We start from the raw sequence: 26,468 nt of genomic DNA, 5'->3' as shown, positions 1-26,468 counted from the left end.
GCCTAGTCATTGTCATGCTTTTACGTATCATATACTTGAAGTTTGGAAAAAGGACAGTTTCACGTAAGAAGATCCTTAGTGAAACAGCAAGATGATGAATTTTAAGAACTCTTAACTTTGGAGTACACATTTAAAAATATTCTCCGTTGTAGTGTTTTTAACATGGTGTGTGACAGGCACGTCTGCTGCAGGCCTGGTGATTGTTCTGAGGAGAAGCCCTTGGATGATGATTATGTGAGTTATGAGCTAGACTACCACTCTCTTGATAAGATCAAGCTTTACTCCACAGAATGACAGTCAAATTGTGGTCACTCAGAAGTGGGCACTTGACAGATATTTTCGTATACTATTTCTATTAATGTTATATGAATATTCTTGTTGACTTTAATGAATGAGGCCAATGTATTTTCAATTAATGTTTCCAGGATATGAATTCATCTCAGTGTGTATCTTTGCTTCTGAAAATTTGAGCAGTAGTGATTTAATTTCCATTACTTACAAAATTTCTAATTCTATGGTTTAATTCTGACTTGACAGAATTTATCAGGCTGATGTTACATCTTTAAATGATGCTTTAAAATAATATTACAATTAATTGCAGGCATTGTGATCTGGGCACACAACTTAAACAAATATTTTTCCCCTGGAGAAATTATGGATATTTTCTGTGAAGTCTAATGTATGATAATTTTCATGGATGGTTTAGAGATATTTGAAACAAGTTATATTTCCTATTGTAGGTTAAGGGCCCAAGAGTGTTCATTGCTAATTTCCTCCTCTAAATGATAGTTTCAATTCTTCTCTTTACTACATTATATATGGTGTTTTACAGACTAGTAGCATTGTACTGTGGAGAAGGTACTGGCACCCCACTCCAGTACTCTTGCCTGGAAAATCCCATGGACACAGGAGTCTAGTAGGCTGCAGTCCATGGGGTCAATAAGAGTCGTGTCACTTTCCCTTTTCCCTTTCATGCATTGGAGAAGGAAATGGCAACCCACTCCAGTGTTCTTGCCTAGAGAATCCCAGGGACGGGGGATACTGGTGGGCTGCCATCTATGGGGTCGCACAGAGTCGGACATGACTGAAGTGACTTAGCAGCAGCAGCAGCAGCATTCTACTGGGCTTCCCAGGTGGAGCTAATGGTAGAGAACTTGCCTGCCAATTCAGGAGACAAGAGAAGACACCAGTTTGATCCCTGGGTCAGGAAGGTCCCCTGGAGGAGGGCATGGCAACGCACTCCAGTATTCTTGCCTGGAGAATCCCATGGACAGAAGAGCCTGGCAGCCTATGGTCCACAGAGTCAAAAAGAGTCAGACACGACTGAAGCAACTTAGCTCGCAAGCACAGCATTGAGGTAAAACTTCAGTGCTCCGGTGTTGCTGTTCACATTGCTATATAATGTTATATTTTTTACTCATTGTTTTATACTATTTGAAATTTAGCTCAAGCATTTTTAAAATTTAATTACAGATTCAATGTGTTTCCTATGTATATTGAACTTCTTTCTCACGAAGAATAATTTCTTTGTCACGTGTTTGTTTCTGGAATTCTCAAGTGTATGAATATTGATATTAATGACAAAGATCTCATTGATGTTAACATTGCCACCTCTAATTATTTCCTACATTATTTTTTCGGGCTCTGTATTGGCCCCCTTCTGTGTTGCCCCTGTTTTGGTATGAAGTATTTAGTATTATTGCCAAAGTCAGACTTAAATTGAAGAAAGTAGGGAAAACCACTAGACCATTCAGGTATGATCTAAATCAAATTCCTTATGATTATACAGTGGAAGTGAGAAATAGATTTAAGAGCCTAGATCTGATAGATAGAGTGCCTGATGAACTATGGTATGAGGTTCGTGACATTGTACAGGAGACAGGAATCAAAACCATTCCCATAGAAAAGAAATGCAAAAAAGCAAAATAGCTGTCTGGGGAGGCCTTATAAATAGCTGTGAAAAGCAAAGGAGAAAAGGAAAGATATAAACATCTGAATGCAGAGTTCCAAAGAATAGCAAGAAGAGATAAGAAAGCCTTCTTCAGCGATCAATGCAAAGAAATAGAGGAAAACAACAGAATGGGAAAGACTAGGGATCTCTTCAAGAAAATGAGATACCAAAGGAATATTTCATGCAAAGATGAGCTCGATAAAGGACAGAAATGGTATGGACCTAACAGAAGCAGAAGATATTAAGAAGAGATGGCACAAATACACAGAAGAACTGTACAAAAAAGATCTTCATGACCCAGATAATCACGATGGTGTGATCACTGACCTAGAGCCAGACATCCTGGAATGTGAAGTCAAGTGGGCCTTAGAAAGCATCACTACGAACAAAGCTAGTGGAGGTGATGGAATTCCAGTTGAGCTATTCCAAATCCTGAAAGATGATGCTGTGAAAGTGCTGCACTCAATATGCCAGCAAATTTGGAAAACTCAGCAGTGGCCACAGGACTGGAAAAGGTCAGTTTTCATTCCAATCCCAAAGAAAGTCAATGCCAGAGAATGCTCAAACTACCCCACAATTGCACTCATCTCACACGCTAGTAAAGTAATGCTCAAAATTCTCCAAGCCAGGCTTTAGCAATATGTGAACCGTGAACTTCCTGATGTTCAAGCGGGTTTTAGAAAAGGCAGAGGAACTAGAGATCAAATTGCTAACATCCGCTGGATCATGGAAGAAGCATGAGAGTTCCAGAGAAACATCTATGTCTGCTTTATTGACTATGCCAAAGCCTTTGACTGTGTGGATCACAATAAACTGTGGAAAATTCTGAAAGAGATGGGAATACCAGACCACCTGATCTGCCTCTTGAGAAATTTGTATACAGGTCAGGAAGCAACAGTTAGAACTGGACATGGAACAACAGACTGGTTCCAAATGGGAAAAGGAGTACGTCAAGGCTGTATATTGTCACCCTGTTTATTTAACTTATATGCAGAGTACATCATGAGAAATACTGGACTGGAAGAAACACAAACTGGAATCAAGATTGCCGGGAGAAATATCAATAACCTCAGATATGCAGATGACACCACCCTTATGGCAGAAAGTGAAGAGGAACTCAAAAGCCTCTTGATGAAAGTGAAAGTGGAGAGTGAAAAAGTTGGCTTAAAGCTCAACATTCAAAAAACGAAGATCATGGCATCCGGTCCCACCACTTCATGGGAAATAGACAGGGAAACAGTGGAAACAGTGTCAGAGTTTATTTTTCTGGGCTCCAAAATCACTACAGATGGTGACTGCAGCCATGAAATTAAAAGACGCTTATTCCTTGGAAGGAAAGTTATGACCAACCTGGATAGCATATTCAAAAGCAGAGACATTACTTTGCCAACAAAGGTCCATCTAGTCAAGGCTATAGTTTTTCCTGTGGTCATGTATGGATGTGAGAGTTGGACTGTGAAGAAGGCTGAGCACCGAAGAATTGATGCTTTTGAACTGTGGTGTTGGAGAAGACTCTTCAGAGTCCCTTGGACTGCAAGGAGATCCAACCAGTCCATTCCGAAGGAGATCAGCCCTGGGATTTCTTTGGAAGGAATGATGCTAAAGCTGAAACTCCAGTACTTTGGCCACCTCATGTGAAGAGTTGACTCATTGGAAAAGACTCTGATGCTAGGAGGCATTGGGGGCAGGAGGAGAAGAGGACGACAGAGGATGAGATGGCTGGATGGCATCACTGACTCGATGGACGTGAGTCTGAGTGAACTCCGGGAGTTGGTGATGGACAGGGAGGCCTGGCCTGCTGCAATTCATGGGGTCACAAAGAGTTGGACACGACTGAGCGACTGATCTGATCTGATCTGATTATTTGATTTTAGGTTTTTCTTCCTCTTCCAAGTAATAATGGAGTTTGTGTATTAAATCAATCAATAGCATCTTTTATGTTTAAGCAGATTCTATTAATTTTTTTTTATTATTTTAACCTTTATCATTTTGTGTCTCTAATGTGTCGGATTTATGCTTTATTTTTAACATGACTTTTACATGGTTTTTGACTCTTGTCATACTCCATTCAGTTGTCCAACATTTATTTTAGTAAATATGTAATGTTAAAGCCATTTAGACTTTCTCTGAAGCCTTGAATGAAAAACTGAAGGACGAAAACTGCAAAATTTAAAGTAATTGAGACTTCCTTGGCCGTCAGTGGTTAGGACTCAATATTTTTACTGCTGTGGGCCTGGGTTTGATCCCCAGTCAGGAAACTAATGCCTCTTAAGCCACGTGGCACAGCCAAAATAAGAACAAACTCTTTAAAGTACCTTCCACTAATGGGAATATTCACTTCTAGTTCTTACTAGGACTGTTGCTTTTAATCAACACAGCAAATGCTCACAAGAGACTTGATAGGACTAGAGATGCATGTGAAGCTATGGTGAAGTGTAAACCCAGGGGAATGTCTAAAAGTTAAAGGAAAACACATTGTTTACTTAAGAAAAAGAAAACACATTAAATTTGAATGCTGTTAGAATGATGGAAAGTTGGATGCAGTTTGCAAAATGAGTGCCATGTATTCCAAATATGATGATTGGCAATTTTTGGAGTCCTGTGGTTACTAAGGCCCTAATCAATTTGAATGAAACAATTCTCACTTTAAGGGGAAGCATATGAGAATACAGCAATGAGTTTCATCTTCTTATCTAGCTTGTAAACTTGCTCTGAAGGCAGTTCTCATCCTGGGACTCAAAATCTTTTTGAATGATGATGATGCTCTTGCCATCATTAGACATCATATCTCCTGACCTCTTCTTCAAGACTTCTCTTGAGACTGCATGCAGGTACATGTACAACTAAGGAAACCACGGGGAAATCTACGTTCAGTGTCACACAGACTCTCTCATAAAACTACCCCGCAAGCTTTAACCAAGAAAGCAGGTGAAGCAGGTGAGGTCTGAGAGAAGAGTTTAAGCGGCAGGGCTTACTTCATCACACCAGGCTCTCCATCTGTTCCTGGAAGTCTTTGATGGCCTTTCTTCAGGGATCTGTTATTCAGCGTTGGACTAGAGCAAGGAGCAAGCTACAGTACTGAGAGAAAGAAGCTGAGGCAACCTCCATCTCTGTGTTCTAGGTCCTCAGCCTTGTAGTCTTGGTAGACTACTGAGTGATGCATTGATGAACAAACATGAACTGGAGTTACACTTCCATCTATGGGCTATAGTCAAATACTGGCTTCAGTTCAGTTCAGTTCAGTGGCTCAGCTCAGTCGATTCCTACTCTTTGCGACCCCATGGACTGCAGCATGCCAGGCTTCCCTGTCCATCACCAACTCCCAGAGTTTATGCAAACTCATGTCCATTGAGTCGGTGATGCCATCCAACCATCTCATCTTCTGTCGTCCCCTTCTCCTCCTTCCATAAATCTTTCCCAGCATCAAGGTCTTTCAAATGAGTCAACTCATCCCATCAAGTGGCCAAAGTATTCACATTTCAGCTTCAATATCAGTCCTTCCAATGAACATTCAACTGATTGCCTTTAGGATGGACTGGTTTCATCTCCTTGCAGTCCAAGGGACTCTCAAGAATCTTCTCCAACACCACAGTTCAAGCACATCAGTTCTTCAGCACTCAGCTTTCTTTATAGTCCAACTCTCACATTCATACATGACTACTGGAAAAACCATAGCTTTAACTAGATGGACTGTTTGGCAAAGTATGTCTCTACTTTTTAATATGCTGTCTAGGTTGGTCAGAACTTTTCTTCCAAGGAGTAAGCTTTTTATTCCATGTCTGCAGTCACCATCTGCAGTGATTTTGGAGGCCCAGAAAATAAAGTCTGCCACAGTTTCCACTGTTTCTCCACTATGTGCCATGAAATGATGAGACTGGATACCATGATCTTAGTTTTCTGAAAGTTGAGGTTTAAGCCGACTCTTTCACTCTCCTTTTTCACGTTCCCAAGAGGCTGTTTTGTTCTTCACTTTCTGCCTTAAGGGTGGTGTTATCTGCATATCTGAGGTTATTGATATTTCTGCCGGCAATCTTGATTCCAGCTTGTGCTTCATCTGGCCCAGTGTTTCTCATGATGTACTCTATGTATAAGTTAAATAAGCAGGGTGATAATATACAGCCTTGACATACTCCTTTTCCTATTTGGAACCTGTCTGTTTTTCCATGTCCAGTTCTAACTGTTGCTTCCTGACCTGCATACAGATTTCTCAAGAGGCAGTCAGGTGGTCTGCTATTCCCATCTCTTGAAGAATTTTCCACAATTTGTTGTGATCTATACAGTCAAAGGCTTTGGCATAGTCAATAAAGCAGAAATAGATGTTTTTTCTGGAACTCTCTTGCTTTTTTGATGATCCAGCGGATGTTGGCAATTTATTCTCTGGTTCCTCTGTCTTTTCTAAAACCAGCTCGAACATCTGGTAGTTCACAGTTCATGTATTGCTGAAGCCTGGCTTCGAGAATTTTGAGTATTCCTTTGCTAGTGTGTAAGATGAATGCAATTGTTCAGTAGTTTGAGCATTCTTTGGCATTGCCTTTCTTAGGGACTGGAATGAAAACTGAGCTTCTCCAGGCCCGTGGCCACTGCTGAGTTTTCCAAATTTCCTGGCATATTGAGTTTAGAGATTGGCTATATTGGTTTCCTCTGAACTCCAGCTGGGAAGAAGGTAGGAAATTAGAATCGAAGAACAGTTAGCTGTCCTGCCAATTAACACAAAGTAGCAAATACAGAAGTGAAGAAAAAACAATTCGCATTCACACTAGTGATTCTAGTAATGCGAAATGTATGTTCCTAGACACACGCATTCATCTTCTTTTTCAATAATGTGAAAAAATGGATTTTTATTATTACATGCATTTGCCATTTTCCCTCTATTTTTATATCCTTAGCCATGGACATTTTATGACCATATCATTTTTTCCAAAGTATGAATTTCATACATTAAACCTATGCATTTTTTCACTTCCATAAAGTGAATTACATATTTTTCTATTGTTTTATTATTTTTCTTGATGAAACATACTTGACTCATATATTTGTTTTTGATGAGCTACAAATGATGTACAATTTAAAAAATAAGGTAAGGTACTTTTCTCATGTTCTTGATAGTATTTCAGATCTAACATGGTTTCCAAGTAGGATTATAAATTTTTTGAATTTTATTACACATATGAGAAACGCTGGGCTGGAAAAAGCACAAGCTGGAATCAAGATTGCCGGGAGAAATATCAGTAACCTCAGATATGCAGATGACACCACCCTTATGACAGAAAGTGAAGAGGAGCTAAAAAGCCTCTTGATGAAAGTAAAAGAGGAGAGTGAAAAAGTTGGCTTTGAGCTCAACATTCAGAAAACGAAGATCATGGCATCTGGTCCCATCACTTCATGTCAAAAGGATGGGGAAACAGTGGAAACAGTGTCAGACTTTATTTTTTGGGGCTCCAAAATCACTGCAGATGGTGACTGCAACCATGAAATTAAAAGACGCTTACTCCTTGGAAGAAATGTTATGACCAACCTAGATAGCATATTGAAAAGCAGAGACATTACTTTGTCAACAAAGGTCCGTCTAGTCAAGGCTATGGTTTTTCCATTGGTTATTATGGATGTGAAAGTAGGACTGGAAGGAAGCTGAGCGCCGAAGAATTGATGCTTTTGAACTGTGATGTTGGAGAAGACTCCTGAGAGTCCCCTGGACTGCAAGGAGGTCCAACCAGTCCATTCTGAAGGAGATCAGCCCTGGGAGTTCTTTGGAAGGAATGATGCTAAAGCTGAAGCTCCAGTACTTTGGCCACCTCATGCGAAGTATTGACTCATTGGAAAAGACTCTGATGCAGGATGGATTGCAGGCAGGAGGAGAAGGGGACAACAGAGGATGAGATGGCTGGATGGCATCACTGACTTGATGGACGTGATTTTAGTGAACTCCGGGATTTGGTGATGGACAGCAAGGCCTGGTGTGCGGCAATTCATGGGGTTGTATAGAGTCAGACACGACTGAGCGACTGAACCGAACTGAACACATATCAGACACTGAATCATTTTCGTTATTATATTTTAACTAAATGTAGAAACATTCCAGCATTGGGACTTCCAGTGATAACTTGCGAACTCCAAGAGGTATATTGTTTTCGTATGTGAACCATAAGAACATCGAAAATCACACACAAGCTTTCCTTTGTGTTTCTCTAGTTTTATAGTTTTCCGCATGGTTGTTGTTGTTTGGTCCATCAGTCATTGCTGACTCTTTGTGTCCCCATGAACAGTAGCCTGCCAGGGTCCTCTGGCAAGAATACTGGAGTGGGTTGTCATTTCCTTATAGAGGGGATCTTCCCACCCTAGGGATGGAACCCGCGTCGCCTGTCTCCTGCAGTGGCAGGCAGATTCTTTACCACTAGTGCCATCTCATCCCTTAAATTGTAAGTTCACATAGAGTTTCATTAATTTTAACTTAGAAAAGCATCAGGATTTCACATGGAAATGTTGTAGTCACAAATTCTATTTAAATGTTCTAATTGTTGAAACATGTCTTTTGTGTTTAGAATATTTGATTCTGTGTATCACAATTCAGCTTGCATGCATGGAAAACAAAACAGAGAGGATTTTTTGGAATGAATATGCCAATCGCAGTACATAAATTTTCCATTATAATAGCAATTTCAAATTTTCAAATTTTTAAAATCTTCAGCCATCATGTAAAACAGAATCTCTATAACATCTGTGGTTTCCCTGACCTAAATTAACCACGTTTCTAGAGAACCAGTTTGAGGTACAGCTAAATCAGACCCCCTCAAAAAATACATATACATATATAGTTGTATCAACATTCAAAAAATGAAGATCATGGCATACAGTCCCATCACTTCATGGCAAATAGATGGGGAAAAAGAGGCAACACTGTCAGATTTATTTTCTTGGGGTCCACAATTACTAGGGACGGTGAATGCAGCCACAAAATTAAAAGACTCTTTCTTCTTGGAAGAAATTATATGAGAAATATAGACAGTGTGTTAAAAAGCAGAGATACCATGTTGCCAACAAAGGTCCACGTAGTCAAAGTTATGGTTTTTACAGTAGTCATGAATGGATGTCATTTGGACCAAAAAGAAAGCTGAGTGCCGAACAATTCATGTTTTTGAACTATGGTACTGAAGAAGATTCTTGAGAGTCTCTTGGACTGCAAGGAGATCAAACCAGTCAATCCTCAAAGAGATCAACCCTGAATATGCATTGAAAGCACCGGTGCTGAAGCTGCAGCTCTAATACTTTGGCCACCTGCTGAGAAGAAACCGACCCTTTGAAAATGACCCTGATGCTGTGGAAGATTGAGGGCAGGAGGAGAAGGGGGCGACAGAGGATGAGTTGGTTGCTTGGCATCACTGACTCAATGGACATGAGTTTGAGCAAACTTGGGAGATAGTGAAGGACAGGGAAGCCTGGCATGCTACAGTTCATGGGGTCACAGACAGTCGGATATAACTAAGCGACTGAACAAAAATACATACACATATACAAATACACGCACTTGTACAATATATATTAAATAAGTATATACATGTGTCTTGCTACTTTAACATAAAAGGGTGAAAAGCAAATGGTTACTTGAATTGCTATCTTATCCTCTATTATTTATTCTCCTGCACCATAAATGTTACTCATCAGCAGGATAACAGCAAGACTAATTCAGTGACTGTTAGTGGTATTAATAGACGAAGCATAGTAATGTGTCAAATATTTTATGAAGTGTTTCATCAATTGCGATTAGTTTTATCTCTTAACTCTTTGTGGATAAAAAATTTGTTTTTGTTTTTTTGTCCTCTCACAGAGCATCTGTGAGATATTTTTTGAAGCTCATTTTTAGGAAGACTGTCTTCAACTTTCCATTTCCAATATTTAGAAGATCAGGATGAGGCTCTTGGGCCTGGACCCAAATGGAAGACTCACTCATCACATTTTCTTCAGTCATCCTCAAGTAGTTGCAAGGAACTGCCTGATTCTTCTTTTCTTGTCTCCCTCAGGTAGTAAGAAAACAGCCCATAATGTGTCTACACTGTGGATATTTTCCTGTAGGCAATGCCTTTGGGGATCAGCTTGAATATTTCTTTCAAACAGCGGATGATACTGTGAACTATGACTGGCATTCTTGTCATTCTCCCCAAAGCTGAACTTGGAAGAAAAGCATTTGGATCAGATTGTATTTTAACGAAGTGTGTGGAAGCAAGAACAATACTTATTCCCCTCGACCCCCATCAGAACTTCATTTGAACAAATAGTACAAACGTGAACGTGGTCTCATGCCCTGTCAAGTACAAACTAGCACGTGCCATTGGCACTTGCCATCTACCTACAAGGATTCAGTCACGTGTTCTCGCAGCTGCTGATTTTTAACACCCCTGGAAAGGAATCTAAGGTGGAAAGCAGAAGTGAGGCATGCTGTGTGCAGCGAAAACTGACGGAACAAGTCTTCAGAAGGTTAGCAATTTTCAGGAGCCCATTTTAAGAACTCAATTGTTCTTCTATCTCCTCATATCTAGAAAAGCATGGAAATCCTTCATGGTGATGACTACTTCTTGTGACTCCAGGAAACCTTCATGACACTGGCAGAAAACTTCCACAAAAAACAGGCACATGATTACATGTATTGCCCCTTCACCAAAATCACATATATCCCTCTGTGTGTCTTTGGAACAGCTTCTCAGAGCTATCTGATGCGCTGTCTCCTGGGCTGCAGTCCTCATTTTGCCCCCGAGACACTTAACTTTCAACTATCATGTTGTGCATTTTTGAAAGTCAGCACCCTGAACTTATCTCTTCATCCATTCATCACCCAATAGTTTCCCAACTTGCTTGCAATGAGATTCCCATGAGGACAAATCCAGGCCATGGAACGTGAGAGGAAGTGCTCTCACCCTGTATAGTCCTGGCGCTTGGAAACATCCCCTGTGAGCCACCAGACTTCATCCCTTTACTGCCGGGTGTACTAGATCCAAGTACCACAGACAAACGTGGAGTCACATATTGATGATGGAAAAAGCCACAAAACAGAAGGTACTCATGTCCCTGAATCACCCTTTGAATGTGAGCAAACCAGAAGACTCACCTGATCCGGAAGGTGCTCTTCAGGAAGAAAAGATAAGTTTCTATTATGATGAAAATCCTCACAGTTTATTCTTTATCTCTATAGCACCTAGAATTAACTAGAAAGATTTTTAAGAACAGGATCCTGAAGACCTGGCCATGAGAAAGAAACTCTGAACTCTGAGCATGGAAAATACTAGTCCCGCAGACATCAAGAGATCTTTTAAAGGATGATCAAAAGATCTTTATAGAAGAAAAGACATTCTCTTCTGCTTTCCACACCTGTTTCTGAAAAATCATGATTTTCATTTCCGTTTTCAGTGCCTGAGGAAATACGAGCTGCAATTGCTTTAGAACAGGAAGAAACGAAATGGAATTCATTAGCGAGAGTTCAAATATAAAGATCTTCATTGTTGCAATTTCTTTGAGGATTCTTACATGAGGGAAAAGCACTTTTAATTTCCACTGTGACAGCGTCTCAGGCAAAGTGGCTGTATTCCAGCTCCCTGAGGTAAAGATGGATGCCATGGAAATACTCAGGGGCACCAAGTTCCAATGAGAACAGCACAGAATGTCTCCTTCCATCTGCTCCAGTTGTTTTAGACTCTGATCCGGGCTTTGTCCTTTAGGCGCGACTGATGGCGGATCCTTTACATCTATTTCAAGTGTTTGAACATTACCTTGTCTTTCTGGCAGTGGATCCCAGTCCAGCGAAGAGAGCAAGCAGGGATGCAGCAGAGCATCACTCCTTCCACCAGCAAGGGGATGGGGGCCATAGAAAATGTCAGTGATTCTGAATATGGCCCGCAGGGGGGGGCGCGGGCACCGCGAAACGATGAGCAAAGAGCGCTGAGATGGAACCGCAGACCTCCTGCTTCTCCTGGCGACCGCGAGAGCGCGCACGCTGTGGTTCCATCGTTTTAGCTTTCGAATTGCAGTCTTGAGAGTTAGCAGATGACTCTCGTGGTGGTGTGGGAGAGACAGAACGCAGTTTCCACAGAGCTTTTTATAGGAGCACTGATTCAAGGGTGCGCATATCATTAGCCCTTTGATGGAAAAGAGCTGGTTTCCGCTGTCCTGAGTAGGGAGCCAGAATATTGCATGTTCGGAAAGATCGCCTGAGTAGTGGGCTTTCTTTCCATACGTCAACCCGAACTGGCCGTGTTTGAAGAAAAGAACCCCCAAGGCGGGGGTTCTGAGCGAGATGAGGCGCTGAGAAGTCGGAGGGCTTGAGGCAAGTGTAACACAGCGGAGGCGATGAGAATATTGGCGAGAGGACGCTGGGACAGAGTCCTGCACCACGTGAAATCCGGCGGGGGTGGCGGGAGGGTGAGGCTGTTGCAGATCAGACGGTTGCAAAGTGTTGCGGACAGAGTGAAAGCCGATGTCTCCATGAGACCAGAGGCTGTGGGGCACTGGGGGCGGTGTTGCGCTCACTTTAGATGCCGCGGTGGCTAAGATTATTCGCTGTCCGACGATGGGCGGGCTTGGTGCTCAAAGAGAAGCACAGCGGAAGCGAGGAGACTATTGGCTATGGGGTGATGGGAGGGCGTTTCTCATACTGGGGAATCTACTTGGCTTTGAGACGCTGAGTCCGCGTTGCGGACAAAGTGAAACGTGACGGTGGCGAAAAACTACTGACGGTGGGACGATTGGACAGCTTTGCGACAAAGTTAAACCCGGCTGAGGGATGAGACTACCAGACGATGGATGGGTGTGGTCCACACAGGGCAACCTGGAAGTGGCGACGAGACTATTCGCTGTGGCAAGACGGAAAGGCGTTGGGCACAAAATGAAACACGGTGGCAGCGCTGAGGCTTTTGGCTTCGAGTTGATGGGACGGCTTTGCGGACAAAGTGAAAGCGCGCGTAGGTGAGGAGACAATGGGCTTGGGGCGGTGGCACCGCGGTGTGGACCAAGAAAACCCGGCGGTGGGGGTGAGAGTGTGAGAGATGGGACGATGGGAGGACCTTGCGCACAAAGCGGAGCCAGGTGGAGTCAGTGAGACTATAGGCTTGGAGCCATTTTGGACAACGTGAGAAACAGCCAAGGCGACGAGACTGGCTGTGGGACCCTGGGAGTGCGTTGCAGACAGAGGAGAACTCGGCGGTGGCCAGGGGACAAATAACCATGGGACGGTTTGGGGGACTTTCTGGGGGTGAGACGGAACGCGGCTACCACCTGGGTCAGGGACCAAAGAACTGTGCGCCCCTGGAATGCTCTGGAATTTTCAGGGTCTTTCAAGGATTCGGCCTTGAAGTGGGGGGAGTAAGTGTTGAATAGCTGAAAACTAGGAATATTTTAGAAAGCACAGCACTTGATTTTTTTGAATTAATTTTATATTGAATTATATACTTATTTTAAATGAAATATCTCACGTTTCCAATTTTATAATAACTTTATAGAAAGTATTTTAAATACTAAGCATAGAATATTAAAATATATTTTGTATATAACAGTAGCATTTTATTAAACTTTATTTAAACTATATTTTCTGTGTACTAAAACAAGTATTTAATATCATTTTACTTTTCTATCTTTCATGGATGGATGTAAACTTAATATTTTCAAGATGACTTTTCACTTACTTTTAATCGAGTGACTTAGCATTTTTTACAATTTCTAATGACCCCAAAGACAGTCTTAAGTAATTCGACTCATGTTCCTGAAACCTCTTTGTGAGGACTACGTTGTTGGAAATAAGGGTTGGAGTGTACAAGCAACTGAGAACATTTAGAAGGTCTGAATTTTTCATTTACTTGAGTAAGAATTTTATAAATTAAGTGGCATTTGCCCAAATTTTTTTGGCATAAAGATGGCTTACTTACTTACTTACATAAAGACTCTCAAATGTAACGTGGTTTACATTTTCCCCGAATTGAAAAAAAAAGAGAGAGGAAAGAACCCCCACATCATATAGAGGGGCCCTCCGGCATGAGCTATCTGGTACATTTAAAGAAGTGAACAAGACAAGCGCAGGTAGACTGTATGGGTACATGAAGAGCATGCATAGAACTTGGACATTCCACACAGCTTCCTTGTATTTTAAATGCCTCAAAGGCAGGGCCAGAAACTCGACTACTCTGCAGGCTTGATTTGCAATGAATGTCTCCAGGGTGCTCTGCAATTTTTAATATGTGTTGTCACATAAATCAAGTTGACATTGAAACTGCCACGTTGACTTTTGTTTCATAAATAATTTATTTCTCATACAAAAGTTTAAATAAATAAATAATGCATAAATCAATTTAAAAACAGCTTAGTCTTTAACTGTCCATTGAGATCCAGTGCATTGCGTTGTCAGTTACTTCAAGGGCCTCTGCTGGCTGAAGAGTCTCACCTCAAAGTCACATTGTCCCTTCCCAGAGCCACAGGTGGGAGATGTTCAGTCACGGAGGCAACCTGTTAGTCCCATCAGGAAAGAAAAGTTGGTGAGTATTTGCACTTGCACGGCTGTCCAGGCACACCTGTTGTACTCCTTGGACTCCAGGTACTGCACGAGGTTGAAGTAATATTTCCCTAGGTGGGGAACGGTCGTGTCTCCCATAGTGGAGTTTTGCTTCTGCATTATTTCCTTCTGGATTGGCTGCAGACGTTTCATCTGCCCATAGAGTTCCGCAAGGAGGTCCTCGATGATGGTCTCAGACCAGCCAGTGCTGGAGAAGTCTCTGGTGAGAATATTGAAGATCTTCTGGAGCATCTCATACATGACCAATATGGCATCTTCCTTCTGGAACTGCTGTGCTTGGTTCATCTCCTCAGGCATCTGGAAGTCCATCCTGAACTCGAGGCAATGATGAGGAGTTGAAGGTAACTGCCCCAGGAGTTTCTGACACTTTGCAAGGCTCTGACTTTGTTGGAATCGAAGCAAGCTGTAGCTCCTGGAAAGAGCTGTGGTGGAGAAACACAGCAGGAGAACCATGGGGAGGAGGCACCGGTAGGTCATGATGAAATCAGGCACAGGGCTACCTGTTCTGCTAGTAGGTGCTGAAGCTGAGTCTTCAAGGGTTTGCAGAGTGAATGTCCTTCGTCCTTGAGTGTGGGCTACTTATACAGCATGGCCCTTCATTCTTTCTATTTGAGAGGAATTTCCCACTTTCAGTTCTCCCTTTCATTTTTCCCATGTCATTTAAATTATTAGTTGCCTCTCAAACTCTTTTCTTTAAGCTCCTTGCTATTTTAATTTATATATACCATGGGGAAAAAAGATCTAGAAACCGAGAATTTCTAATGTTTTTTAAAATTTCAATGAATTGCTGAATCTTAAAGAAAAATATAAGCCAAATCTTTTAAACTAGATTATTACAGGATCCTTTCATTTCAAAAAGATTGTTCTTTTTTTCTTTTCATATTATGAGATTTGGGGAGAGGGGGCCTTGTTTGTAAGAGTTTTCTTTTTCATAAGAATTAGGTTTAATTCAGAAATCTGCTATTACCAAACAATAATACTTGCAGTTTGTGATTTTAAAAAAGATACCTATTTTTTTCTATCTAAAATAGAGTGATGTTCCTAGAGGCGGGGGTGGGGTCAGGGAGGTTCCAGAGGGAGGGGATATTCGTATACCTATGGATGATTCATGTTGATATATGGCAGAAACCAACACAATATTGTAAAGCAATTATCATTCAACTAAAAATACATATATTTAAATAAAATAAAAAATAATGTATATAGAAAACAACATAGAATGCTGTTAAACTAAGTTGTTCTGAATTTTTTTGGAGGCCTTAGCCATAAGGAGCAAGACATCACATAACTTTATCAACCTTGTTGTTGTTTTTCAGTCGCTAGGTCAGGTCCGACTTTTTGCAACCCCATGGAAGGCAGAATGCCAGGCTTCCCTGTCCTTCAGTACCTCCCGGAGTGTGTTCAAACTCATTATCACTTCATGGTAAATAGATGGGGAAACAATGGAAACAATGACAGACTTTATTTGCTGGGGCTCCAAAACCAGTGCAGATGGTGACTGCAGCTAGGAAATTAAAAGACCACTTCTTTTTATATGAATGTGCAATTTAAATTTTTCTGGAGGCCACATCAAAAGGGTGAAAAGAAAAAAGTTAATTTGAACAGTATATTTTATTTAACAATATATCTAAATGTTATCATTTCACCATAAAACAATACGAAATTAGTAGTGAGACAGTTACATTCTTCTTTTTCATAGTGCCTTCAAAATACAGTATATGCTGTTAGTCACAGTACAGCTCAGGCTGGACTAGGCAAGCGCTCAGTGGGCCACATGGGGTTGTCGGCTCCATGGTGACCAACACAGCTCAAGATGGAGGGAGCAGTAGGAAATCAAGATCAATGTTAAAAATCAACCACTTCGTTTTATATAAGCTTAAAGATGGAAAATGACATTTAAAAATGATACCATTGACAATAACATAAAATGTCTACTACTGAGAAACTGTCATAGCCAGAGGTGCCTAAGAAGACGTGGCAATTAAAGGTAATGGAGCATCCTAAATGACATTCCAGAACAGAAAAAGAACATTAGGTAAAAAACGAAGGAGATCTGGGAATTCCCTGGAGATCTAGTGGTTGGGACTCCATGCTTTCAGGGCAGCAGGCCCGAGTTCAATCCCTGGTCAGAGAACTAAGATCCCACAAGTCTCAGAACCAAAAATAAGAAAATAAATAAAAAGTTGCTCCAATCAGAGTGTGTGTGTGTGGGGGTGGGGGTGGGGGTGGGTAGGGGTGGGGGAGAGGCATTAAGGAGTTCTTAATAAAGTGTAGACTAGGTAATTTTTAATTAATTAATGTATGACTGGACTGGCTCTTTGTTGCAGCAGGTGGGCTTTCTCTAGTGGGAGCAAGCGTGGGCTGATCTCTAGTTGAGGTGCTCAGGCTTCTCACTGTGGAGCTTTCTCTGGCTGCAGAGCACAGACTCTAGGGCACCGGTTCAGTAGTTGGGGTGCACAGGCTTAATTGCCTCACAGCACATGTAATTCTCCCTGGCCGGGGATGGAACCCATGTCCCCTGTATTCGCAGGTGGATTCTTAAACACTGGCCCACCAGGGAAGTCCGAGACTTTAATCCTTTTGAGTGTAGCATTGACAGGCCCAATTACCTTCACTTTTGGCCTCTAAGTACAAGGCTATAATTGAAATTTGATTCAAATTAGATGGCCAGAAACTAATGAAAAATGGAAGCTTTCTGTTACATTCAGATTGTCTTTTGTTTTCAATCTTGATCATCAATAAAGATTAAGCAACTTGTTCAAGTAACTCTTTTCTGAGAGAGCAAAAGACATGTAAGCATGTGATGAGGTGGTCAGCATCAGTGAGAAGGGAATACAGAGTCTACAATAGGAGACTGCCAAGGCCACCTCCTACTGAGATGCACACTGTCATTCAATGACTAAATATTTATTTAGAAATGTTTCTTAATCATTTCATAAACAAAAGAAGCAAATGCTGCCAACGTATTGGACTCTTTTTAAAATGTCTCTCAATAAACTTTAACTAATGGCTGGATTGTAAATTTTTCACATTCTTTCTGGGGTTTTTTTTTTCCCCAACATATTTATTATTTACTGTTGTTGCAAGAATGAATGAAACAGTTTTTTCATTATTTTCTACTTTTTAATGGACTGGGTTTTCCTTGCATTTTCATACACAAACACATAACAAAATAATTTTGGTTTTTAATCTGGCTAAGTTACAAATGCTATATCTAAAAGTATTTGGTTGGATTTTCAAATGTTTAAATGTATATTGTCTGCAAATAAAAATTTTAAAGGATTGACAATGTCAAGGGTGATGTTCATATAGAGCAACTGCTATTTGGTGTATAAATTGTAAATTAAAAACATTTTGTAGCATAGTTGAAATATGCATAGCCTATGATCTAGTAACTGCAGCAATCAGCCTGGGAAAAAAATCAAGTGAATATGCATCAGGATATAAGTAAAGAATACTTATACCAGCACTATTGATAACAGTACCAAACATGAAATGACATAAAATCCCTTACAATGGCATAAATAAATAAGTTGATGTCTATGCTTATAATAGGGTTGTTAATAACAAGATGTAAGAAGCACAATAAATGCACAAACATAGTAGTAAGAGAAACTCAACTCAAAAGAAAACCAAACCATTTGTATAAATGTATAAAAATTTAAAAATAGGCCAGTCTAACTGGAGACATTTTGCTCAGCAACCTAGAGAGCGCCTGTGAAGCTTCAGGACCACAATGGAGAGTCTGTCTCCAACTTGAGGGAAGAGCATGTCTTCCCACCTTCCAGCTGCGGCCCTGCTCCCGCCCTCTCTCAGCACCTGAGGCTGACTCTGCCCAGGCTGGGGTTGCCCTGTGCTCACAGCCAACACCTGGTGGTGGGCCCAGAGCCCGTCCTCAGGCCTCCCACCTGGTGTGGAGAGGGACAATATGCAGAGAGATCTAAGTGCCCTTGGTTGCAGTCTTCTCTCTTCCCCTTTCTCACACCCTGGACATCTTGTCACAGGCCTTGGATAGACTCATTGTGCACTTTTTTTCTAGCTCACTTCAGGATGCAGCTGGAACTAGGTACTCCGCTGAAGGCCTCTCTGCCTAGCTCTCCTAACTCCTCCAGAACATACCCAACCAGAGGATCCCACACTGTCACTCTCAGAATGCGCCCATCAGAGGGTCGATGGCCCAGGAACAGGCAGGAGCAGCCCAGGCCTTGTTTTCACTGTTTGCTGCCAGGACCTGCTGCTGCTGGACACTCAGACCTGCCCTTTCAGAACCTGCCGGTCTGCATCAAGCCTGCGTTTACTTCAGATCCCAGGCCGTTCTCTGAGCTGGACTTTAATCCTCAGAATCACTATCAGGGGTGCAGTGAGTCAGGCTAACCCAAGGTTGAGAAACGGTTAAAAGGGACAATACATTGGCTGCAGCTGCTGAACAAGCCTCAGAGGCTCTCTGCTGACACGTGAGCAAGTCCCACTGTGTAGGTTATGGGTTAGTTTCCTGTCTCTGAGGCAGTTTCTGAATCTTCCTTAAAGTGAAACAGCCCAAAGCAAGGCCATCTGCATACTCAAAACCAACAAGTGACTTGAATTTTGTTACATCATCAGAGATTGCGTAATGAACCCCAGAAGGCAAAAATAGCAATGAAGTTGATGCAACAAGTGAAAAGGAAACTAAATGCAAGCTGCCAAAAGGAATTTTAGGATCCAGCCTGGGAATCCCCTCTGGCCTGGCCTCCTGCCTGAGTTGAGTGCAAAGAGCAGAGGATCATCCTGACTGCCTGCCAGACACCTGTGTCTTCCTGGCTGAAACTCTGAGCTCCTAAAGTCCAGGGAAAACAAAGAATCCAGTGAGGGTGGGGGTGAGTCCTTGTAGACAGCTGGCCTGTGTGCCAGGTAGGAATGTTTCCGTCTAGAGCTCTGGGTATTGTTGCAACAGGCTTGGCCTCGTCATCCCAGTGAATGGCTATTTCTCCTCTCACTGAGTGGTGGGTGAGCTGCAGGAATCTGTCTCTGACCAGCTCTCTGCGAACTGCCTCATCTTCCTGAGTACAGACCCAGAACATCAGGAAATAATCTTCTAAGCAGATTCAAACCCAAAGAGTTAGTAGGTCAAGGGCACTTAGGAAGTGTCTGGTACCATTCTGAGACTGTGCTATAAATTAAGGCAATAAATCTTACCACACTTTCAAGATAAGCCTTTATGATTATCTTAGTTTTGCAGTTAAGACATAATGCAGCAATTTCTAACTAGGCAATCTATTTTGATGTATAAATGAAGAAAAATCTCAAATATCTATTTGCAAGGAAATATAAATAAATGAGAAACTGAAGTATATGAAAAATGGATATTTAGTGATATACATTAGTATGTCTGTATGTATAGATTTATTAACAACATATGAAAATGTCTAGAAGGATACCCATTAAATTGTTAACAGTATAGGATTTGGGTGCATCCTCCTAGAAGTCAAGGGTAGGCTTTCCTTTGTATGAGTTATTTAAAAGTTTATGGATGACATGTGTGTTTAATATATACAAATAAGCTTAAGAAACCCCCTTTACTTCTTTAGAGTCACATTTATCATGGCAGCTACTGGTTCTCACATCTCTTAGCTGTCTCTGCAATCCCCAGGCTGCCTTGTTCTTCTTGCCTCCATTTGAACAATTTAGGAAGACTCTTTTCTCAGGAGTGACCAAGTGTAGAAAACTTACTCTCCCTTCCACATCCTACTCCAGGATCCTAGATTCCACATATGCAGATTGACCTCCCATGATGTATGTGCTGCTGCTGCTAAGTTGCTTCAGTCGTGTCTGACTCCGTGCGACCCCATACACGGCAGGCCACTAGGCTCCCCCGTCACTGGGATTCTTCAGGCAGAACAATGGAGTGGGTTGCCATTTCCTTCTCCAATGCATGAAAATGAAAAGGGAAAGTGAAGTCACTCAGTCAAGTCCAACTCCTAGAGACCCCATGGACTGCACCTACCAGGCTCCCCCATTCCTGGGATTTCCCAGGCAAGAGTCCTGGAGTGGGTCGCCAGTGCCTTCTCTGCATGATGCATGTGGTTCTCCACTAATCCTTGAAGGCGCTCCGATTCTTACAGGCCCCAAGCAGGAAACTGTGTCCATGACCTGGGCTTTTCTCCACTCATCTCCCTCCCACCTCTGATCTATGTCTCAAGAATCACATTCATCCCTCCTCACATTCTCCATTGTTCCCTCTATGACCCTAGGTGGGTAACCCCATTCCCTTTTTATTCAGGTGACTTCAGTATAGGTTTATCTTGTAGGATCAGACTTTGGGTTAGATTTTATTCAAAGGTGTGTGCTAGTCAATTTGTTTTTTCAAATTACTTTTTTTCTCTACTGAAAAACAAGAGTAGTCTTATACAAAATACATACAAAGCAAATGTGAATGATAAAGTTTAAATGCTATTAACGGCGTAAATATTTCTGATAATTTAAATAAATAAATAAATATTACAACTTTTTAAGATATGGAAAATGGATTCTTAAATCTGTTTTGAAAAGTTATGGTAACAAAACCTTTAACATACATTTAAATAATCCCATATATTAGCTATTACTTATATGTCATCTGACAGAAAACTAGAGTTAAAGGTTGCACTTTGAGTCATAGAAAATAGCCATTTAGTTGACCAGATGAACTGTTTTCATATTCAACGCCTTCTTTATTTCCTGAGTTTTCCGATGAGCTTGCAGGCAAAGACCAAGCACCTTCTGATTTCCACGCTGACAACCTCCCAGGCACAGTGGCTGTATTCTTTCTCTTTGAGATACACACTGATTCGCTGGAAGTAACACTTCACAGCCAATCTGGAGTTCTCACTCCCTAGAGGTGACTGTTCCGGTGTCCTTCTTTCCCTCAGTCACGTGTCCAGGTCCTCCAGCCGCTGATCAAGTCCCACAAGGAATCTGTCCAGGAGGCTCTCGTCCCGACCTGCAGAAGAGCCCGTGGTGCTGAAGAGCTGGAAGGTCTGCTGGAGCAACTCGTGCACAACAGCTGTGGCTTCTGTCTTCTCAAGCCTGGTCCCGTGCACCAGGGTCTGAGGCTATCTGAAGTCAGTCCTGTCCCTCAGACAGGACACAACGGGCACTCTCTCCATCTGACTCCAACGTGTGAAGCTTTCCAGATTGCCGTGGCTCACAGGCAGCTCACAGCCCAGGGAGCACATGGGGCTGGAACAGAGCATCACCAGGGCCAGCAGCACCGAGACGGGGAGGGCCACTGGGACACTGGGGGCTCGCAGGACTGCCTGCAGGGGAGGTCTAGGCAAGGTTGAGGGCTTGGGGTGATGGGTGGCTCTTAAAGAGTGAGTAGAGAAACTTTCATTTTCTAGGTTTTTCCACAGTTTGCCCTTTCCTTTCTTTTTCTACTCTTTGTAATGAAATCTATACACGTGCTAATTTTTACCATGAGTGCCTAGGTGGGAAACATCAAATCATGCGTGCCACTGTGGTTGATAGCTACACAGCCGTATATTATGCTTTTTAGACCTCCTTAGTTGTTCCTGGGAGAAGAGTCTGGTCAATGTCAGAGAAGGACGAAATATTCATACAAAAGGTGGCTTTTCCAGGTGACTAAGAAATGCTCAGTATGAAAAGAGCTGTTAAGAGAAGCTTTTGATTTTTCTCGTGTTTTCCTCATTTACCCTTTTCTCCCTTCTTTAAAAAATTTCAGTTGTGATTGTACCTTTACGGTATCACCTGAGTAGGCCTTAAGCTTCCTCAGACATTATAGGGAACAATATCACTAATATCATTTGTTAAAAATGAGTTATTTTGCAACTGTAATCCACAAGTCACTTTTTAAGATGCTGGTTGTCCTAAAACATTCATGTTTGCCTGTGTTTATTTCTCTTTCTCCTCTACCACTACAATATTTGACAGGATACTTTGCTTCAGTCTTTGTGAGATAGTACAGATAATCTCATCTGCTTAAATATTTCACTAGGAAGTGAACTAAGTAATCCCTCTAATTATGTAACATTTGACTGCCCTGATAGATTGTAAGCTCCCTAAAGGCAGTAATGGCACATGTGGAGAATCCAGGAGGGTGTCTGTCCCAGAGGAAGTGCACCGAGGGGTCTCTGTCCCATTGTTGTTCGTCACTAAGACGTGTCTACTCTCTTTGATCCCATGGACTATAGCACGCCAGGCTTCCCTGCCCTTCTCTATCTCTCAGAGGTTGTTAAAATTCATGTTCATTGAGTCGATCCAATGCAATCAAAGCATCTCATCCTCTGATGACCCCTTCTCATCCTGCCTTCAATCTTTCCCAGCATCAGGGTCTTTTCCAGTGACTGGGCTCTTCCCATCAGGCACCTGAAGTATTGGAGCTTCAGCTCTGTCCCAGAAGTAGTTCTAAGAGAACTATACACACCAAAGTTTGAGTAGACCTAGTATTTGAAGACTGTTACAGAAAATGATAATCTTCTGAAAACAAAGAGAGTAAGAGTAAATTTAAATGGATTTTTTAACTTTCTGGATAATTTCTCAAAATACTATCTCAGGTGGAAGCAGAGACTCTCAGAGTTGTTGTGTAGTTGCCATAATCTGCCAGGCTCCTCTGTAGATCTCAACAGAACACCACTTGAAATACAGGATTGGAACTTACCAGGTGCAAAGGGAACTGTGTACTCAGCTCTCATCTAATGATTGTCATGTCCCTGGAATGAGCGAATGGCACTTTTGTGACAATGAAGAATAGGAACTGGAAAGGAAGACCTTACTAAGTGTTCCTTTAAAATAGGAAGCACGTTGTCAGAGCAGACAGCTCAGTCCGGTGCATGAGACAGCGGACATGGGGGCAAGACTCCTGGGTTGATGTCAGAGCTCCAGCCTGCACTGCCTATGTGACCTTCAGCACTAGGGTTTTCTCCTCTTATATGGAACTGATAATCATAAAAGTTTCTCTGGATTTTTCTGAAGATTGTAGGACGTAACGTACTTCTGACAATGCTTGGACACATAAGATTTCAGTATCTGTTAACTGTTCCCATGAGGCACAAAATTCACACATCCAACTATGGAAACTGGATACAATTTCCCTGAGATGGCCTGCTTCCCTTCCCTTAATGCTCAGCTCACTGGTCAACATTATAACGTCTAATCTCATCTCTTGTGTGAACATGATGTGCTGTCCAAACACTACATCTAGTAGCTTCCAGCTAACAGCTGACCTCTCAGATCTGAATAAAATGACCATCCAGTCTGTACTGCAATCTCCTTTCAGGGTGAGTTAATAGGATTACATCCTCAGAATCCAATACCATCCACGAAGAGTGAGAAATGTAAACAGACAAATAAAGATAAATAAATAGATAATTGGAGTTAGCAAAGCTGTCCACTATCCTTTTAGGTAACACTGTGCCTAAGAGCCTGCTACCCTCCTCTGGCTCTGTCTGCAGCTAAGCCACTTCACATAAGCTGGTCTGACATCTGTCACTCTGTAGAGCTCTTCATCCCTGTTTGTGTGGTTAAGTGACATTTGTCATTTGGACAGAGGTCACTATAGTTTTTTCATTACATCATTTACTTTCTCTTTACCTTTGTGCGTTACTTCTTCACTCACTGCTTCCTTTTACTTTCTAGGAATGTTCAATGATGGAAAGTTTTGATCTCTTGAAAAATCGTAAAGGAAATACATTAACTATTCTATTCATTTACATTTCTGTTCCTTTTTTTGCGATAAACCTCAAAGTGGAAATAGAAAAGATTGTAGGAGCATTAGCACAGCTTTTACAAACTGGAATACAAATGTCAAAGAAGAGGTAGCAATATGAAAACCGTATAAAAGGAGCTAATAAAAAAGTGGGTTGCTTGGATATGGCAAGGACAATGGCCTGAGCTAAAAAAGGGACATTCTAACCACTTGAACACTTGGACAGGAGTGGTGGTTACACTTTACTTTCATGAGAGTGACTTTGGAGGATTCCTCATCTTGGTATAGGCTTAGTTTGTAACCAGGAAGAGTCAATCTTGAATTTACACTGGATCTGCTTCTGTGACTTCAATTCTTTTTGTCCCAGAAATTCACATTTGGGAAGGCCAGAATCACAGATAGATATGACATCTTTGTTTGTTGACAGGACACGAGATATTCCATTTCACACCACCCATGAAATGCCTATCAGGAAGTGCAACTAACACATCCGCCTACCTGAGGCTTGCCTGCTGTTCTGGGAGAGCTTTTCAGGAATTAAACGTCCTTTACTTTGTTTCCTCACCTCCCCCCATCTCTGATTCATAAAAGAGTCTGACACCCAGGACCCCCCCCAAGATGGTTATTTTGAGGCACTAGCCTTTCCTCTTCTCAGTCAGCCAGTTCCCGAATAAAGTCCTTTCCTGCTCCCAACACCTCGTCTTGGATTCATTGATTTACCCTGCTGCAAACAGAGCAACTTGGACTCTGTAACAAGCTCAGCATTTTGATTGGCACATAATAAATGTTTAGTAATTTTCTCAGTTATGGAGAGTAAATACAACCAAAATTGACAAATTAAAAGTTCTGCTGAAGAGAATAAGGTGAGATCCATGCATATAAAGCTCAGATATTTTTCACATCTGATCAAGTCTTTCAAGAGGACTATGCAGAGGCAGCAAAAGAAGATTTGAAAAAAGAAGTCTAACAAAGTTTCCTTAAAAGTTGATCTTAGCATCAGGAAGAAAGATCCAATAGCTCTTAATATATCATTAGTTCCAAGTTACTGAGATGATAAGCATTCCATTGAATTAGAATATCTATGTTTTTAATGAATGCATTTTATTTCAATGTAAAGATACAGAAGAGCAGAAACTCATGACAGATTTCCAGGCTCTTGAAGTGAAAGGCAAGCCCAAAATGAGGTAGTACATGAATCTGGGTAAATTCAGAATATGAACATTTTGAACTTAATATTTAAGAGGCACACAACATAAGATCCTTAGATGAAATGAAGATGAAACAAAGCTCACACCGCTCATCTCAACCGGAATGCTTCCTTGAGGAACTGACCAATGGTTCTTCATCTCCTCAGTGATGACACTGATGATGCTGGTCTCTAACCCCATCTCTTCCTCTGAGCCCATGAACTGCCTCAGAGCCTTGACTTGGAAAAGCAGGAGGCCTTCACATTTGAATCAAATAAACACAATCTCTCTCTTTTCTGTCTGGGCTACAGGAAAGACTTCAGATTCCCTCAGGAGCAGGTGAGTGGCGGCCAGCTCCAGAGGCCCAGGCCTTCTCTGTGCTCCATGAGATGCTCCAGCAGAGCTTCAACCTCTTCCACACAGAGCACTCCTCTGCTGCCTGGGACACCACCCTCCTGGAGCAGCTCCGCACTGGACTCCATCAGCAGCTGGACGACCTGGACGCCTGCCGGGGCTTGGTGTCGGGAGAGGAAGACTCTGCCCTGGGAAGGACGGGCCCCACACTGGCCATGAAGTGGTACTTCCAGGGCATCTATGTCTACCTGAAAGAGAAGGAATATAGTGGCTGGGCCTGGGAAACTGTCAGAGTGGAAATCACGAGGCGCTTTCTGTGTTAACTAGTTCCTAAGAAAACTCAGGAAGTAAGAAGGAACATGATTCTCAGTAACTCCTGTCCTAGCTCAGACTCTTCATTGTTCAGTCATTTCCAAAACTCTGATTTCTGCCTCAGCTATGAAATAGTTTGAGTGACATTTGATATTGGCATTAATATTGAGAATATCAATATCCAGCTGCTTTTAGAATTAGAGGAAATATATCTGATGCCCTGTGGCTGAATGTTATGGAATAACATCTTTTTGTATGAATGTAACTCATTTATTGGAGAAGGGGATGACAGAGGATGAGATGGCTGGATGGCATCACTGAATCGATGGACTGAGTCTGAGTGAACTTTGGGAGTTGGTGATGGACAGGGAGGCCTGGCGTGCTGCGATTCATGGGGTCACAAAGAGTCAGACACGACTGGGAGACCTAACTGAACTGACT

The 26,468-nt window shown here is 41.9% G+C and overlaps 2 protein-coding genes across 2 annotated transcripts; one reads left to right on the top strand and one right to left on the bottom strand.

Annotated features, from left to right (window-relative positions):
• Positions 1 to 14,411: 14,411 nt before the first annotated feature.
• LOC129649937 (interferon beta-3-like) lies at positions 14,412 to 15,500 on the bottom strand. The gene has a single exon (XM_055577927.1). The coding sequence runs from the start codon at positions 14,970 to 14,972 to the stop codon at positions 14,412 to 14,414; it is 561 nt and encodes a 186-aa protein (XP_055433902.1). The 5' UTR covers positions 14,973 to 15,500.
• Positions 15,501 to 23,641: 8,141 nt separating this feature from the next.
• LOC129650927 (interferon omega-1-like) lies at positions 23,642 to 26,038 on the top strand. Its single transcript, XM_055579700.1, has 2 exons — positions 23,642 to 23,746; positions 25,673 to 26,038. The coding sequence occupies exons 1-2, from the start codon at positions 23,642 to 23,644 to the stop codon at positions 26,036 to 26,038; spliced, it is 471 nt and encodes a 156-aa protein (XP_055435675.1).
• The last annotated feature ends 430 nt before the right edge of the window (positions 26,039 to 26,468 follow it).

Source organism: Bubalus kerabau, chromosome 4 (assembly GCF_029407905.1).
Source record: "Bubalus kerabau isolate K-KA32 ecotype Philippines breed swamp buffalo chromosome 4, PCC_UOA_SB_1v2, whole genome shotgun sequence".
NCBI classification, from domain to species: Eukaryota; Metazoa; Chordata; class Mammalia; order Artiodactyla; family Bovidae; genus Bubalus; species Bubalus kerabau.
This window is presented reverse-complemented; position numbering and strand designations above follow the sequence as displayed.

What these genes read in the sequence shown, in the direction of transcription:
- LOC129650927 (XM_055579700.1), top strand. Translation starts at nt 23,642, where the DNA reads ATGATGTGCTGTCCAAACACTACATCTAGTAGCTTCCAGCTAACAGCT. An exon ending in TACTGCAATCTCCTTTCAGG is followed by an intron (nt 23,747 to 25,672) that starts GTGAGTTAATAG and finishes TCTGGGCTACAG; the next exon opens with GAAAGACTTCAGATTCCCTC.
- LOC129649937 (XM_055577927.1), bottom strand. Translation starts at nt 14,972, where the DNA reads ATGACCTACCGGTGCCTCCTCCCCATGGTTCTCCTGCTGTGTTTCTCC.